This window comes from Schistocerca americana, chromosome 5, assembly GCF_021461395.2.
Source record: "Schistocerca americana isolate TAMUIC-IGC-003095 chromosome 5, iqSchAmer2.1, whole genome shotgun sequence".
NCBI lineage: Eukaryota > Metazoa > Arthropoda > Insecta > Orthoptera > Acrididae > Schistocerca > Schistocerca americana.
Window position 1 is genome coordinate 448,694,978 of NC_060123.1, and position 18,386 is coordinate 448,713,363.

The window sequence follows — 18,386 nt, forward strand, 5'->3', positions numbered from 1 at the left end:
GAACAATAACTTGACAGTATCATTTTAGATACTGTTGCTTGAAAAGAAGCAAAGTCCTGTAGTTCAAGGTCATACAAGTGTATAGTATGTGATATCACTTCTGATTATTTTTCAATTAAAAACTGTGGCTATCTGATATGAGGAAGTTATTGTGTACCTGTGCTCTCTGAAAGTATGGCAAAGCAACTCAAGATATGGACCTCCAGTTAAAACTAATGGGTAAGAAGATAGAGAGTGTACAATCCACAAAGTTTTTGGGAATGCACATTGATCAAAACTTAAGCTGGAAAGACCATCTCAAGTACTTATCCCAAAGGCTCAATTCGGCATGTTTTGCATTGAGGATATTATCTAGAGTATGCAGCACAGACTGTACTAGACTAGTGTATTTTGCTTACTTTCAGTCCATCGTGTCTTACGGCATAGTGTTCTGGGGTAAAACTAAATCAAGCTTAACAGATATCTTCAAATTTCAGAAAAGAGCAATACGAATCATAACACATAACTCTCCAAGAACTCATTGTAGGCCCCTTTTCAAAGAACTGCAAATAATCACGATACCATCACTGTATATTTTTAAAAGCATTCTGAGTACAAGAGCACATATGAAAAATCTACGTACAAATGAGGACTGCCATAATTATAATACTAGAACTTGTAAGAATTTGTATGTAGAAAGGGTAAGGACAACACAAACCCAAAAGCATGTAAGTTATTTTGGAATAAAAGTCTACAATGCTCTGCCAGTGTACATGAAGGCAATAGTAGATGAAGTAAAATTTAAGACTGAGCTTAAAAATTACCTTTTAAGCAAAACTTTCTATGATGTAGATGAGTACTTTCATTGTGTGTAAATTTATTGCCAAAAAATTTAATTTATATGTCTAAATTTGTACTTTTAAAAAAATGCCTTGAAAGTGATATTCCATTATTATGTCTGTAGTACTTGTACTAGTATGATAACTTTGTTGTGACAATTCCTACATCATGTAAATGATATACAGGAAGATAATAAAATGAAATGAAATGAAAGTATTACTGCCGTAAACACTTTCGGTAACTATATATATAGATTTTCTTCGGTACTTAACACTAATTGTACTTATGGCTGTTAAATGTAACCTAGTACACAAGAAGGAAACAATTACCTTGAGAAAAAAAAGCTGTTGCTTACACAATTATATATGGCTTGACTGAAATAACTTTGTAATTGACACAAAGCAGTAGCAGGAGGCAGTGTTGCTGGCGAAACTGTCAAACTCCCCCCCACCCCCCCTCACTCCCCCTCCGACCAAGACACCCTCAGTACTAAACTTTTTTCAGTGTCAATTCAACAGATTTATGATCTTGTAAGTAGGTTTAGTAATAAACAAACAGTCAAACACTCACCAGTGAGATTTAGTATAAGAACACTAGAACAGTTGCAAATGTAAAAATCCCTAGGGTAGCGGGAAGGCGTTATTTGACCCCTAATGAAATATGCATTAAAAATCTAAAACCTGGTTTAAGTATGACCTATATTTTCTCCATTAATTTCTGTGTCGTGTACAGGTTTGTCAAGCTTTACCCATAGGTCCTAACGCTTTTAATTAAATTATCATTTTCGATACAAACTGTGCATCTGTCCAGAAATATTTCTAAACACTGAAATTGGCCTATGGGCGTATTATTGGTATTGTTATTTGTCTTGGGCTACAACCACTTCTTTAGTTGATTTGCTTCTTTCCTATTCTGTTCTTTGTTGTTTCCCATTTGTGATTTTATTTACCATCTGAAGAATGAACAATTTCCTCTTCAGGCTCTTTTTGGTTATTTGATTGTAGGGGACCTACACATTTATTGCTGCTGTGTCTGTGATATGATAAAAGATGTGCATTGGCCGCCTCCTGCAAGCAACCTTTGTTGAATATTTACAAACCATTTGATCAGTGCTTTCCTTACTGTACTTTATGGCACTATAGAAGGCAACAGGTTCTGGTTTCTTCTTTCCTTCTTTGCTCAGTGCTACTTAAGAATTTAGTATGCTGAGAATAAATAAATTCTTATTCTTCTTCTTCTTCTTCTTGTGGTACTCTGCCAGTGGCTGGTTTGCTGGTTCCTCCTTACAAATGTATGGGAAGGCATTGCAAATGTACTGCCACTTGTACAATTATCCAAAATTTTAGTCTATTTTTCTCAGATTTGTTGTACGTAAACTGGGTAACCCTGCACCTTGCTTCACTTGGAAGTAGCTAAGTAAATGCTCATCAGTTGTAATATTTTCACCAGAGAGCTAACAGCAGAGACAGATTTGATTGTGAAATTTCTCCATATTTCAGAAATAAGAGCAAACATCTGGGATGACTTCTCTTCAAAGCAGAGGGCTCTTAAAAGTTTGTGGAATATGTGTCTTGTCATCTTATCCTAATAAAATTGCTGCCCCCCACCCGCCCCTGCCTCCCCACAGAATGCAATCACAGGTAATTAAAAAAACATTTATAGCATAAAAAGCATTTTTGAGATTTATAATACCAGGCATTGCCTTCAGTGATACAGTCTAAGCAGTGTTGTTTGTTTATTTCTGAACATTCTGCATATATATATATATATATATATATATATATATATATATATATATATATATATATATATATATATGCGTCTGCTTGTGTCTGTATATGTGTGGATGGACGTGTGTGTGTGCGAGTGTATACCCGTCCTTCTTTCCCCCTAAGGTGAGTCTTTCCACTCCCGGGGTTGGAATGACTCCTTACCCTCTCCCTTAAAACCCACATCCTTTCGTCTTTCCCTCTCCTTCCCTCTTTCCTGACGAAGCAACCGTTGGTTGCGAAAGCTTGAATTTTGTGTGTATGTTTGTGTTTGTTTGTGTGTCTATCGACCTACCAGCACTTTCTTTTGGTAAGTCACATCATCTTTGTTTTTAGATATATTTTTCCCACGTGGAATGTTTCTCTCTATTATATATATCCCCCCATGAACCATGGACCTTGCCCTTGGTGGAGCGGCTTGCGTGCCTCAGCAATACAGATAGCCGTACCGTAGGTGCAACCACAACGGAGGGGTGTCTGTTGAGAGGCCAGACAAACGTGTGGTTCCTGAAGAGGGGCAGCAGCCTTTTCAGTAGTTGCAAGGGCAACAGTCTGAATGATTGACTGATCTGGCCTTATAACAATAACCAAAACGGCCTTGCTCTTGTGGTACTGCGAACAGCTGAAAGCAAGGGGAAACTACAGCCGTAATTTTTCCTGCGGGCATGCAGCTTTACTGTATGATTAAATGATGATGGCGTCCTCTTGGGTAAAATATTCCGGAGGTAAAATAGTCCCCCATTCGGATCTCCGGGCAGGGACTACTCAAGAGGATGTCGTTATCAGGAGAAAGAAAACTGGCATTCTACGGATCAGAGTGTGGAATGTCAGACCCCTTAATTGGGCAGGTAGGTCAGAAAATTTAAAAAGGGAAATGGATAGGTTAAAGTTAGGTATAGTTGGAATTAGTGAAGTTCGGTGGCAGGACGAACAAGACTTCTGGTCAGGTGACTACAGGGTTATAAACACAAAATCAAATAGGGGTAATGCAGGACTAGGTTTAATAATGAATAGGAAAATAGGAATGCTGGTAAGCTACTACAAACAGCATAGTGAACGCATTATTGTGGCCAAGATAGATACAAAGCCCACACCTACTACAGTAGTACAAGTTTATAAACCAACTACCTCTGCAGATGACGAAGAAATTGAAGAATTGTATGATGAAATAAAACAAATTATTCAGGTAGTGAAGGGAGTCGAAAATTTAATAGTCATGGGTGACTGGAATTCGAGTGTAGGAAAAGGGAGAGAAGGAAACATAGTAGGTGAATATGGATTGGGGCTAAGAAATGAAAGAGGAAGCCGCCTGGTAGAATTTTGCACAGAGCACAACATAATCATAGCTAACACTTGGTTTAAGAATCATGAAAGAAGGTTGTATACATGGAAGAACCCTGGAGATACTAGAAGGTATCAGATGGATTATAGACAGAGATTTAGGAACCAGGTTTTAAATTGTAAGACATTTCCAGGGGCAGATGTGGATTCTGACCACAATCTATTGGTTATGACCTGTAGATTAAAACTGAAGAAACTGCTAAAAGGTGGGAATTTAAGGAGATGGGACCTGGATAAACTGACTAAATCAGAGGTTGTACAGAGTTTTAGGGAGAGCATAAGGGAACAATTGACAGGAATGGGGGAAAGAAATACAGTAGAAGAATGGGTAGCTTTGAGGGATGAAGTAGTGAAGGCAGCAGAGGATCAAGTAGGTAAAAAGACGAGGGCTATTAGAAATCCTTGGGTAACAGAAGAAATATTGAATTTAATTGATGAAAGGAGAAAATATAAAAATGCAGTAAATGAAGCAGGCAAAAAGGAATACAAACGTCTCAAAAATGAGATCGACAGGAAGTGCAAAATGGCTAAGCAGGGATGGCTAGAGGACAAATGTAAGGATGTAGAGGCTTATCTCACTAGGGGGTAAGATAGATACTGCCTACAGGAAAATTAAAGAGAACTTTGGAGATAAGAGAACGACTTGTATGAATATCAAGAGCTCAGATGGAAACCCAGTTCTAAGCAAAGAAGGGCAAGCAGAAAGGTGGAAGGAGTATATAGAGGGTCTATACAAAGGCGATGTACTTGAGGACAATATTATGGAAATGGAAGAGGATGTAGATGAAGATGAAATGGGAGATACGATACTGCGTGAAGAGTTTGACAGAGCACTGAAGGACCTGAGTCGAAACAAGGCCCCCGGAGTAGACAACATTCCATTGGAACTACTGGCGGCCTTGGGAGAGCCAGTCCTGACAAAACTCTACCATCTGGTGAACAAGATGTATGAAACAGGCGAAATACCCTCAGACTTCAAGAAGAATATAATTATTCCAATCCCAAAGAGAGCAGGTGTTGACAGATGCGAAAATTACCAAACTATCAGTTTAATAAGTCACAGCTGCAAAATACTAACACGAATTCTTTACAGACGAATGGAAAAGCTAGTAGAAGACAACCTCGGGTAAGATCAGTTTGGATTCCCTAGAAACACGAACACGTGAGGCAATACTGACCTTACGACTTATCTTAGAAGAAAGATTAAGGAAAGGCAAACCTATGTTTCTAGCATTTGTAGACTTAGAGAAAGCTTTTGACAATGTTGACTGGAATACTCTCTTTCAAATTCTGAAGGTGCCAGGGGTAAAATACAGGGAGCGAAAGGCTATTTACAATTTGTACAGAAACCAGATGGCAGTTATAAGAGTCTAGGGACATGAAAGGGAAGCAGCGGTTGGGTAGGGAGCGAGACAGGGTTGTAGCATCTCCCTGATGTTATTCAATCTGTATGTTGAGCAAGCAGTAAAGGAAACAAAAGAAAAATTCGGAGTAGGTATTAAAATCCATGGAGAAGAAATACAAACTTTGAGGTTCACTGATGACATTGTAATTCTGCCAGAGACAGCAAAGGACTTGGAAGAGCAGTTGAATGGAATGGACAGTGTCTTGAAAGGAAGATATCAACAAAAGCAAAATGAGGATAATGGAATGTAGTCGAATTAAGTCGGGTGATGCTGAGGGAATTAGATTAGGAAATGAGACACTTAAAGTAGTAAAGAAGTTTTGCTATTTGGGGAGAAAAATAACTGATGATGGTCGAAGTAGAGAGGATATAAAATGTAGACTGGCAATGGCAAGGAAAGCGTTTCTGAAGAAGTGAAATTTGTTAACATCGAGTGTAGATTTAAGTGTCAGGAAGCCATTTTTTTAAGTATTTGTGTGGAGTGTAGCCATGTATGGAAGTGAAACATGGACGATAGATAGTTTGGACAAGAAGAGAATAGAAGCTTTAGAAATGTGGTGCTACAGAAGAATGCTGCAGATTAGAAGGGTAGATCACATAACTAATGAGGAAGTATTGAATAGGATTGGGGAGAAGAGAAGTTTGTGGCACAACTTGACCGGAAGAAGGGATCGGTTGGTAGGACATGTTTTGAGGCATCAAGGGATCACCAATTTAGTATTGGAGGGCAGCATGGAGGGTAAAAATCGTAGAGGGAGACCAAGAGATGAATACACTAAGCAGATTCAGAAGGATGTAGGTTGCAGTAGGTGCTGGGAGATGAAGGAACTTGCACAGGATAGAGTAGCATGGAGAGCTGCATCAAATCAGTCTCAGGACTGAAGACCACAACAACAACAACAACAACAACAACAACAACATATATATATATAACACAGCATTTATTCATGGTACTGATGACAGAGCCACCTACTTAGTGACAGGCATGTACAGTGGGTCCTTTTCTCTCCCGTAGGATTTTCAAAGCAGCCTTTCATCCATGTGATGACGTGTTAGTGACCCGTGCTTTATCTAGCATGTCATTTTCACTGTCATGCCAGTTGACTGCTAGAATGTTGTGAAAAGAATTGAGATGGGAGACCTCTACTTATGGTAACTTCTCAGTTTTGTTACCTTCATAATCAGTTGTCTCTGGCAGAAAATCTCCATCTGAATCCGATAAGTCACTTCAGATTCAATATCAGAGCTATTCAGAATATGCATAATATCTCTATTAGTAAGAACATGTGGATACAACATAATTGAAAATGCCTATAATGAGGGGTAGGGGGGGGGGGGAGGAGGAGTGGATGCTGTTTGCATAGTGTAATGACCAGCACACTAACTTGCAGGACAGGAATGTGAGACAGACCCAGAACGAATCTGTGTGGTGGATTAACTACCACAGCAGGTGTACCAGTCGGCTTGAGAGTGTTTTTAGGTGATTTCCCACACTCATTTAGGCAAATGCTGAACTGGTCCCGCTTTCTGCTTCAGACAACACTCTACACAAGTATAACCACACGTGTAACAAAGTTTATAGAGGCAGACCATTCGTCTTCTTCCCTTAGGTGAATGACAACTGTGGCTGCAGGAAGGACATTTGGCTGCAAGTTAAATACAAATTAGTTTTCCAAAACTTGAATACAGCAGAGACCAACTCATTGCAGCATACCATCTACCCCACAATCTGTACAACAAGAAGTGCATTTTGAAGAATGCTAAGATCTGTAATTACAGAACTGCATCAGACCACATTTTCCGTATGCCGCAGAGATTCTCTTGATGAACAGAAAAGGCCGATGGATGACCTGGAGAAAGCCAAAAGACATATTCACGGGAAATTCACTGCCCGAGATTGCTCCCAGATAGATCCTTCCGATTGAAGTGTAATTCTGACCTGTATCAACAGTCATAATCAACAAACACCAGTATATGACATAGGAGGCTCAAGTTATATGGGCACCTACAATGAATGACCAATAATGGGTTTACCAAGAAGATTGTCTCATTGATTAAAAGCTACAAGACGGGAAGCCTGTGGCTTAATGAAGTACTAAAGGCCTTGGATTCAGCTGGGATCCCTGATCTTCAGGTAGGTGATGTTTGAAATTTTATGCTGTGGTAGCGTCTTGGACCCCACCACCTAGAGTCCCTAAATGTCGGAAGCCCCTTTCACAGGAGAGGAAGGAGAAATTATCAGCAGGGCTTAAGAGATATCGAGAACAGAAGATAGCATCAAAGAAGAGCCAGTTATAAGTGCTCCTTAGTGCGCTTAAATCAATAAAAGTAATGAAGTTTGGTAGAAAAATATAAAAAATTGAATTTGTTATCATGGAAATAAAACTAGACAGGTGTCTTTTTGACAACTTTCGCTGTTCTAGTGATAACGTTGATAGTGATTAACAAAGAAACTCAAGACTTTCCATGTTTTGGCATGTGTCAGAGTTTCCTAATGCATAAGACAAGCATGCTCCCAATGGTCTTAAAACAAAGTAAGCGTGAATAATGTAGTCAATAACCAAAGGCAGAGCATACGTTTGGCAACACAACATTCAACTTAGGTGAATGGAGTGTCACTGTGTATTGGCGCAATGACTAACAACTCTCTCAATACTATCGATTAGTCATAGAAGGCTCAATCTTGAATTATTTTTCATTTCCACAGTGCATTGTACCAACTGAAATATTGGAGCAGTAAAAGTGCTGGCTGGAGGAGCGAATAACCTACTTCTCTAACTTCTTTGCTTGCTGCCTCTGTAATGCTACAATATCATACTGAAGCAAAGTAGCAACAAGAACTATATTGTTTAGCATGACTGAGGTGAGGTGAAGTGCATAGGTAGTAGATGTGTGTGTCAAGTGTATTTTGCTATATAAACCATTGTAGTGACAAATGTCCCTTCGATAACAGTCACTTCTCTGATGCTACCTGGACAAAGTGACACGGTGATGAAAGTGTGCAATTACGGGCACACAATTACGGGCACACAATTACGGGCACACAATTACGGGCACACAATTACGGGCACAGACTGCAGGGAAAGCTTCTTCTCAAAAGCAAAAGATAGGATATGAGCCCCTCTGTGTCTTTGTATTCGGTGGGGACCTATCTCACCGTTCCTTCTGAACAGTTGTAGCTGGATCCTACCAATTTAGTTGCTGAAACGTCAGTCACAAAGTTATTTCAATCAACATGTAAATAAATGCTACTTATCTCTTATTGGTAGCTTTATATTTACTCAAATACTTTGGTATATTTCAAAGCAAACAGCTACCTGCATCTGTAAGAAGAGGATTATTTACTATACGCTACTTTTGGGCATGCTGGTTTAGAGCAAACAGAGCGACATGCGATGCAGTTAAGGACTGGATAAATAATTAAAGAAATTTCTGGGTGCTAGATCAATGAGTTAGTAGACACGCTAGAAAGCAGCTGCACAGTGACAATATTTTGTTTGAATCCCACTTTGTGTTACTGCACTTGTTTCCGTTGCATATATTAATAGTTCAAAGAGATCAGTATTATTATTAGAATATTTTTAGTCATCAAAAGAACACAGCATTTGCTTTCTTCACAATGTATGTCATAAAAGGCATTTCACTAAACTGACCATAATGAAATGGGCAAGTCTCTCTTCACACCAAGTTTCGCCTCTGCCCATATGTTTTTGATGGGCGAAAGCCTCGTGCGGGTTGAATACCCACATGACCTATAGTTAACTGAAGCATGTTACCAGTGTACAATAGCATAGAGCTCAAAATGGGACTAAGTTTGAGAGACAGTTAGAGAAGCATCCGTTCTTTAAGTATCTTGAGAGTTCAGATTTGTTGACGATTCTAGTTCTAGAGTATAGTGACAGACTGATTAAGCCCCCCCCCCCCCCCTCCCTATTATGCAACAGTTTGTTTGGAAGTAAAGAAACCATTATGCACACAATATGCAATATTCCATTAGGTCGTGGTTGATAACAAAGTGCTGAAGGACACCATATAACTCATCAGTTTCAACCAGTGACACTATCCACAAACCAACTATTTGTGAGCACTATGTAACCAATATAATGATTATGACATTATATAATCATGTGCATTTTAACTACCAAAGCATTGAGGCCACCACAGGAATATGGAGGTTTTGGTGAGGGTGTTCTGTAATGGCATGCTTTCGCAAGCCAAGCTGTTGAGTCCATTTTTTGTCAAAATTTTGTCCAAAACATAGAATCAACAACTCAAATACCCAAAAGCACGCCATTAGTCTTGCCAAGGAAACTTAAGAGAGGATATTCTTGTTATTAAGTTTGACGACATTGTATCAAACTATCACATTCCAATCTAGCCTAGACCTCAGTAGTTGTTACTCCACACCCTTCATTTAAAAATGTATCTTTTTGTTGGGATACATGGAATGTCTTTCCTAACTCTCAACCAGATTGCTACCTTTTAACCTAACCTACATCTCTAGCTACACTACAGTTTGGTCTACCAATAGAATCTTTAAAAAATAAATAAATAAAGTAGTGTGTAAATAAATGGTGGAAAGCAGTATGTCAATAATCACAAACTTCACACCACAACCATTGATAGCATACCTGCTGCCAAGAGATATAGCTGCCTTCTTCAAAATATTTGTAATAATCACTGTGTAAGCACTGTATATCATGTGTCCACATGTTACAGCAGGTGTAGTGTGCTACTGGTTTGCAACTGCTCTGCCCTTCTCACAGTGCTCTACTTAGCAGTCTTCAAGCTATTAGCATCATTTTACTCTGGGCAGCAATGACATTGTGTGTTGTCCATGCGCCATGAATTTCCATAAGTGTTTGATCTGTTGCCCACAAAATCTGTACACTTCATTGTTGAAGTAAGTTTCCTGCTGATGCATCATTTAACTCTTTTAATAATGAATAACACTTTCCACTATTGGAATGATACTGACGAACCAGGTTTGCATTAATCCCTGATTTCAACTGCATAGGTGCAATCTTTTTCCACAAGGTACGGTCTGTCTGGAGGTGAGTTTAACTATCTTGCTGGAGAACTTCCATGTTAGAAATGCAAAATTTGATCTTGAAGACAAGGCGCTTTATCAGCTTTAGACATAAGAAAATTGACATAGTCAGTCATTCATATCAAAAGGAAAATTCAGTGAGAAAACTTGTAAATCGAGACAAATTTACTGGCAATACTTACCTTATCAGATGAAATACATAGTACTGCCTTAAGATATACGTAAAATAAGTGACAGCACTATCCTAGCATTCAGATCTATTAGTTGCTTCCTCAAGGAGGAGAGAAAGACAGGCTTAAGAAGGCTAAAAATGAAGGGCAGGTCACTCATACACCTGTATTAGAAAATCATAATGTTATCACTTTTACTTTTTTATATGTCTATCAGAAGTACTAAATATTTTGTTTCTGGAAGGTAAATACTGGCCCACAATTCTCTCTCACCCGTATCCATTCTGTAGACAAGAAAAAAATTTAAGTTGTTTGTATAACATAGTTAAAGAATGACAGTACTTTTAAATTTTTCATCATGTTTCAAAAAATCTGTTGCAGGTTCACAGAGCTGCTAAAGGATGCTGAAAATTCTTCAGAATATGAATGCAATGAACAACATGGTAATTATTTCTTTGCCTATGAAAAACTTTTAATCTTGGTGTCAATTACATTAATTTGAAGTCTTTGCTCTTTGATGGTCGAACTTAAAACATTTTCCAGCAAAAATATGCTGTTATTGGTAGTGCATAAATGTGAATGTAGACAGATCCACACAGAAACAAATGTGCGTAAGTAAGAGATAGTAAACAAGAAAGGAAAAGTAGCAAGAAAGCACTTACAAGAACACAATGAGCTGCAAAAATTATAAGTAAGAGGTACAGAAGGCAGCAGTAGCAGGTGTAAGCAAACACTCGTGAATGGAACAAGAAGCAGCTAATGCATTTGTGAGGAAGCTGCTAGAAAAGTTTGAAAGAAGAACCTGACATTACTAATGCCAGCAATAGTTAAATTTTTGTTTGGAAATAGGGAATAAATGATCTGGTGTATGCTCTTTCAAAATTATAAGGTTGTTTGTATTTTTATAACGATGCAAAAATTTAAACAAATGACAATGTGATTGTTATCCACATCTGTACAAGAATTTGTTACAGAATGCTGGAAAGGGATTTGTGTATGCATGAATATATATTTGATATAAATAATGAATTAGGATAACAGCTTTGCAGGTAATCTGATTTCTTGTAATCCTGCCTTTGTAGACATTTGACTTTTCAGATTTTTTGGTGTATATTAGTCCCAGGCAAATTTCTATCGGCAGCATGAGGAACAATATGGAGTTTGAACAGGTTTTAAGACAACTATGTGCCAGTTTAGAAGTGCCAAAAAATTAAAACACTGCCAATCCAGACAAAAATGTACTGATATTAACAGAGGCTACACACTGATAAGTAAGAACATTATGATCAGACATGCCAGTATATTGTGAAATATATCATAGCTAGGTTCCATGGTAGGGTATGCAGTGTTGTAAGAGAGTAGGGTTCCCATAATATGTTAGAAGCAAAATCAGGATATTTTCAAAATAATATAGAGAATTTCTAAGACAAGTGAGTAAAAATCAGGACATAGTTATGTTTTTTTGTGACAACACTGTCCCTTAGTGGAGTTTGTTGCCAATGGTCAATGTCAGTATTGAAACCAGCAATAATATTCATCAGTGTAACAACATACTACCCCGTAATCACCCTAATGGCAACACAGCAAGGACTGAGGTATTCAGCTGTAAATATCCTACACTAATTGCTCAGTGATATAAGGAATTTAATAGAGAATACATTTAACTTCAAACACAAAATAAAAAATGTTTGTCACACCCACTACCATACACACGCGTGCCCACAGTCTCCAGCTGCCGAGGCCAGACTGCGAGCAGCAACACATGATGGGAGAAGCAACCAGATGTTGCAGGTGAGTAGAAGACTGGGTAGAGATAGCAGAGTAGAGGTGGGCGACATTAAAGTGCTGCTTGTGGGAGCATACAGGGATGTGGTAGGGAGATGGTAGGGCAGCTAGGTGCAATCCGGCAGTTAGGTGGAGGTGGGCAGCTGAGGAGGAGAGAAGTAAAATGAATGCAGGTGTGGTAATAGAATAGAGGGCTGTGCAGCTCTGGAATAGGAATAGGGAAGGACAATGACTAGTCCTCCTCGTTACAGCCATGACCTAGTTGCCTCTCCCATCATGCGTTGTTGCTCACAACCAGAGACTGTGTGTGTCATGGAGGCCTTTTTGGCCGAAAGCTTACTTGCTGACAGCCTTTATGTTGTTTCTGTCTGCTGCTCAGCATCTCCGCTATATGGTGAGTAGCAACTATCCTTTTCATAACACTGTCATTATTCCACCCTGGATTTTCCATCGTTCATTTAAGACCTCAGTTACAGTTGCTCTCTCTTATTTTCAGTAAGACACATACTGTTGGGGAAGATACGTATCAAGCTTGAAAGGGACTAGAGAAGATGGCAAGGGAGAGATGATTTTAGAAGAAATATTCTTTTGAATGACACACTTCTCAAGGGGCAGCAAGTAATATTCTGAAGCTTAAATAACATCAGTAACAGATCTGAACACTGACAAAATAGAGAACCATCTGCTTCTCCTGTGACTGAGATATCTCTTTTATTGTGTTTAGTAAAGTCACAAAATAAATATGGAAACGTTGATAGATTTATCCAATGATCAGTTTATTTTAATGTGCAGCAGTCAGCCACTGTCTGGACAGCATCATGCATAATTGGAGAGAGGCATCATACATGTGTTAGTTTAGTTGTGCTCCTTCCTTGAAACGTATCATAAAAATTTGCTTAAATTTTGCTTCTATTTCTTCTGTAATTAGTATTTGTGCTACTACTGGACTTTATCAGGACATCTAAGACACAGGAAGTAGAACATTCTGAACTTCCATCATCACAGTTCACAAACTCCATTACCCAAATTTGAACCTTTGTTTGTACGCTGTAATGTTACAAGCAAAGGAAACAATTTGAAACACATATGGCTGGAAGAATTGCTCATTAATGAAAGGATTGTGATTCTTTAAGGGCCTTAATTAGTTTTTCTGCAGCAGTTGGTGCACTTACATTTGTGGTAATTGATAATTAATGTTGTTTTCAATTGCGAGCATGAAAACTGACTCAGTAGTGCTTTGATTACTTCAGTGGTGTAATCCCCCCCCCTCCTTTGAAGTATGTAGATATTGTTGAAAGCTTGGGAATAATGTCTAACACTGACACATGACTAACATGTACCTTCTCCATTAGTAAGTCAACCAAAATGTGACAGTCTTAAAGCACAATGACTTCGACTTTGGGGCAGTCTCTAGTTGCTTGTTGAGAGTTAAGTTTTTGGCTTATCTTTGGGCTTCTTGTTCACATTTGAAAATGACTGTTACGTAACTGGAATTTTGTGTTATGGAGTGAGGTCAGCCACGGTGTGCAAAACTGCACTCCTGCACAATGCGCTGCATACTTGTGGTCTGAGGATTGGCCTGTCTCAGCAATACTTGGTGCATCTTGGCCTTGCTAGGTCCTTCTTCGAACTGCTCACTATAACGCAATATATTGTTTAGCAGTGCAATGCGACACTTTCTTTCAGCATTTTTTTGGCCGGTGTGACTCTTTTCAGTTCTTCAAAAGGAGACAGTCTAGCAACTTATCTTCGCAATCCTTAAAAAATGAATGGGAAACAAAGAGGAGAAAGTTAAGAATTCTCAGTACCTCTTATGTAGTCATATAATAGATGGATATCACAAATTTTCAGTGAATCTGCTTTACAACACCACACAGCAAGAATTTAAAGATTTAGTTGACAATGAAAGAGCCAAAAATTACAGTAATTGACATACACAATTTTTATGGGATTAATTATCCTGTTCTTTGTGCTAAATTTGCTGGTATGAAACATACAATAGAATTGCTGGCGTGAATAATAAATTTTGTCATCGTAAACATTATTACATTGTCAGTTGCAATAGTTTTTGCTGCAACTGAAGAAGAGTATTGAATCGTTATGTATTACTGTGCAGTAATGTTTGTTAAGTCAAGGAACAGTTTTTCAATTTAATACCTGCTATTGTTTAATTCTGATGGAAAAAGGAAATAAAGTACGGAAGTTAAAAGATCCAGAGTGGATTACAGACCTTACATTTTAAAATGAGTTGACTGCAGACACTACAAGGCAAGAAGCAACTCAATTCCGATTTCAAGGGGAAAGTGAGTGCATTTAAAAGGAGAATTGCATTTTGGAAGACACAATGTCTTACAAAAAACACTGTCAATTTCACTAAGCTCACACTAGTTTGGCAGTATTGCCACGAGAAGCACGAGACTTTTAATTTATTTTGTACCTAAAATGTAACTCAAGACTATGATTTTCTTTTGTTTATTTCTTCCCACTGTCAGAAACTATTCTTAGGTGTGAGACATAACTGTGCTAGTAATTTTAGATGTAATGTCTTTTGTAACAACTTTTTACACTTCGTACTGATTGCACTGTTTGTAATAACACTCTTTATACTGTACAAAATTGTTGAGGCTTGCCCAGCCACATTGATGTATTGTCAGCTGACTTCTGTCTTGGGTTCTTCAGCCAATGTTGAACAAATAAATAAGTACATAAAAAATTACATTTTGACTGCATGAGAGGCTGTCATTGTCAAAAATTCACACTCCTGAAGGCATTGGTGTTGGTGAAGCATCAGGAAAATAGTTCAAACAAACGTCAGCCAAAGAAGCAGAGACAAGAGCCAACAGACATTAAGTCCTTTAAACTGTATTGATTGTGTCTTTGCCAGAATTAATTTTAATCCATTTAAATGAAACAGATTGTCTAAGTTGTCTAAGGTATTTGACATCCAAGGAAATTTGATTTGTGGTTTCATTTCCAATGAATATTACTCTGTTTGTAATAAACATGCAGCTGATATAAAATAATCAAACTTTCCCTATTTAACACATCATAACATGGAAGCTAATTGCTGTACGAATACCAAACTGGTAACATTTACGTCCAGAGTATGGGGTACAGGATTTCCGTGCATCACAGTGCCACCATCCAGTTCCAACTATGGCCACCAGATGCCGTGATGTATCATCATGATTCATAGTCTCTCACACCTGACCAGTCGCAGTGCACCTGTTGACATGTCAACATGAGCTTGGACAAAAGGAGCAGTGCATTATTGATGAAGGTGCACTTCGAGAATATTGCCGGCTGAAAAGATCTTCTTACATCTGCTGTTCGGAGCATGATGAAGTAGTTCAAATCCACTGCAGAACTGGGCGTTACTCTGGGAAAAGACCACCGACCCATTTATGATCTCGCTGCTGTTATGGCAGACAATGCTGTGTACAATTCCCGATCATCAGGCAGTGTGTGTGCTGTGTCACAACAGTTGAACATCCCGTGGTCCGCTACATGGAGGTTGCTTCAAACCATTCTCAAATGGTATCCTTACAAGGTCCATATCATACAGCAGCTTGCACCGGAGGATGCTCAACGACTTGTTGACTTTTCTCTTCTGTCTCGCCAGGATTGAAGTTGATGAGAGCTCACCCGGGACCATCATATGGACAGACAGACAGCTCATTTTTATTTGACCGGTGAGGTGAACACAGAGCAATGCCGAGTGTAGGGATCTTCACCTCCAGTCACTGTGCATGAAGTTCCTCTGTATGGTGAACATGTCACTGTATGATGTGGCTTCATGGCTGTGTTCATCCTGGCCCATTCTTTTTTGAACAGTTTGGCATTAAAGAACCAAAGACATGTATCGTGACTGGCCAGTGTTACTGCGATATGCTTCACCAGCATGCCATACCTGCCCTACAGGAGAGAGAGACATTGAACTCAACAGTTTTAATGTGAGATGGGACCCCACCGCACGCACATTGCTTGTGAAGTTCAGCTGCTTCTCCGAAAAACATTTGGAAATGATTGAATTGTGAGCCGATCATTTCCAAATGATCTCATTCCCTGCAATTTCTGGTTGTGGGGTACCTGAAGGACAGGGTTTACCAGGGGAACATTCACACATGTACTAATCTGAAGAACAGTGTATCGAGAGAAGTAGCCAGCATACCTACAGACATGCTTCGGCCTGTTGTGTAAAATGCAATCCTGTGCTGTCAGACTCTTCTGGGCACTGATGGGGCTCCATATTGAGCCCCTTTTGTAGCGGTAATGGTACCGGTATGTAATGGTATGATGTACAATAGCAGCACATTAAAAGTGTTTCAATTGAATTTATTCTGCATTATCTCTCTTCCCCACGTCCTTGACATTAATGCTACCAAGTCTGGTAATCGTACGGTAATTAGTTTCCGTGTTATGACGTGTTAAATAGAGAAAGTTTAATTATAACCACTTGGGATTTTTGACATGTTGGCTTCATCTTTCAGTTATACTGCATTGTTCTGTGGCTGTCTTACTATGGTAAATGTTAATTTCTTTTCAGGCTATGAGAATATCAGACAATATGCTGCATCAAAAGAAATATGGGTTTCTTAGTTTTCCATTGCAACATCACCATCATCACATTAGGAGGAATCTGGTTTCTGCTCCTGCAGCACTTCCTCATCTGCCAGTTCCTGCTTTGCAGCAAACAATGGAAAAGTACCTGAGGTATGACAGACAATTTCATAAAAGTGTGTTGTACATTCTGGATGCCTGTGTGCACTTGAGTAGGATTGGTTTTGATTTTACCTCAGAAATCAATTGTCACTTTCTGTGCCATTGGGCTGTATAATTTCAATATTTTAAACTCTGTTTTGATTGTCCCCTTATAAACATAGTGAAGGTTGAGGTTGTTACTTAATTGGCTTCGAGGTCATGGCGGCTGCAGTGTAACACGTGTTAAGTTCGGCTCGCGAAATTTAGTTGAATTCAAAGGTGTTCTCGCAGGTGGTGTTGTCTAGTACAAGTGGATATCGTGAAAACAACAGTGTTCTGTGCAGTAGTGCTATTTTCTTTTCTGTGCTCCGCCAATATCTTCGAGAAAATGGTAAACAGAAGAGTGAACAGCAGCGCGTCCAGCAGCGGGGAAGCAGTAGGTGCGACGGGCCTGCTCTTGGCGGAAGGTGCGGCCGCGGCTCCCGGTATAGCGGAGCTGGTCCGCTCTGAGGTAAACACTGCACTTCGCGATAAAAACAATCTCGATCTGATAGCAGGCACTATATCAGATACTGTAACGGCAGCAGTATTGGCCAAAATGCGTGAAACTGTTGAGGCCAATACTGCCGAAATTACAGCACTAAAAAAGTCTGTGTCTGAATACGAGAAAAAGGCACGAGAGTTGGAAGTCAAACTATCTGCCGCAACTGACGAGCTAGAACAGTACCAAAGGCGAAATAGTCTACGACTGTTTGGAGTAGTAGAAAATAAGGAAGAAGACACGGACAACCTGCTTATACAGGTTGCGCGTGAAAAATTAGGCGTTGAAGTGACCAAGGCAGACATTGACACGAGCCATCGGGTGGGACGAAAATTACCAGGTGCCACCAAACCTCGTCCAATAATAATTAAATTTGTCTCGTACCGAAAAAGGGCAGAGATCTTTACCCAGAAGAAGAAGTTAGCAAGGACAGGGCTTACAATAAGGGAAGATCTGACACACGAACGGCTAAAGATTTTAAACAGTGCCATATCCCATTTCGGTCTTCAGAATGTGTGGACTCAGGATGGCAGAGTAATCATTAAGACAGCAGCTGGAAAGAAGACAGTCACAAACATGACAGAACTGAATAGTATTAAGTGAAGCTACTCGAGCCAAAAGTGCAAACTTAACACCATTTGCAATTGTAACAGCCCCAATACTCAGATATAGTCTTGTAATTTTATTAATTTTTTAAGTATACCCATTTTTGTACCTTCAACTAATTGTTTTTGTAACTGTATTAACTTTTCACTATTTTTTTGTGTCTGTAGCTCTAACCATTACTTAATCCTACGATAATCTA

At 39.1% G+C, this 18,386-nt stretch overlaps 1 protein-coding gene across 3 annotated transcripts in view; it reads left to right on the top strand.

Moving 5' to 3' along the window:
• Nucleotides 1-18,386, top strand: part of LOC124615319 (carnitine O-acetyltransferase-like) — a 103,132-nt gene that overhangs the window by 3,132 nt on the left and 81,614 nt on the right. For all 3 annotated transcript variants that reach the window (XM_047143118.1, XM_047143119.1, XM_047143120.1), the window contains exons 2-3: nucleotides 10,936-10,997; nucleotides 16,886-17,052. In XM_047143118.1, coding sequence (XP_046999074.1) covers nucleotides 10,956-10,997; nucleotides 16,886-17,052 — 209 coding nt within the window. In that variant the 5' untranslated portion in view covers nucleotides 10,936-10,955. The remainder of the gene's footprint in view (nucleotides 1-10,935; nucleotides 10,998-16,885; nucleotides 17,053-18,386) is intronic.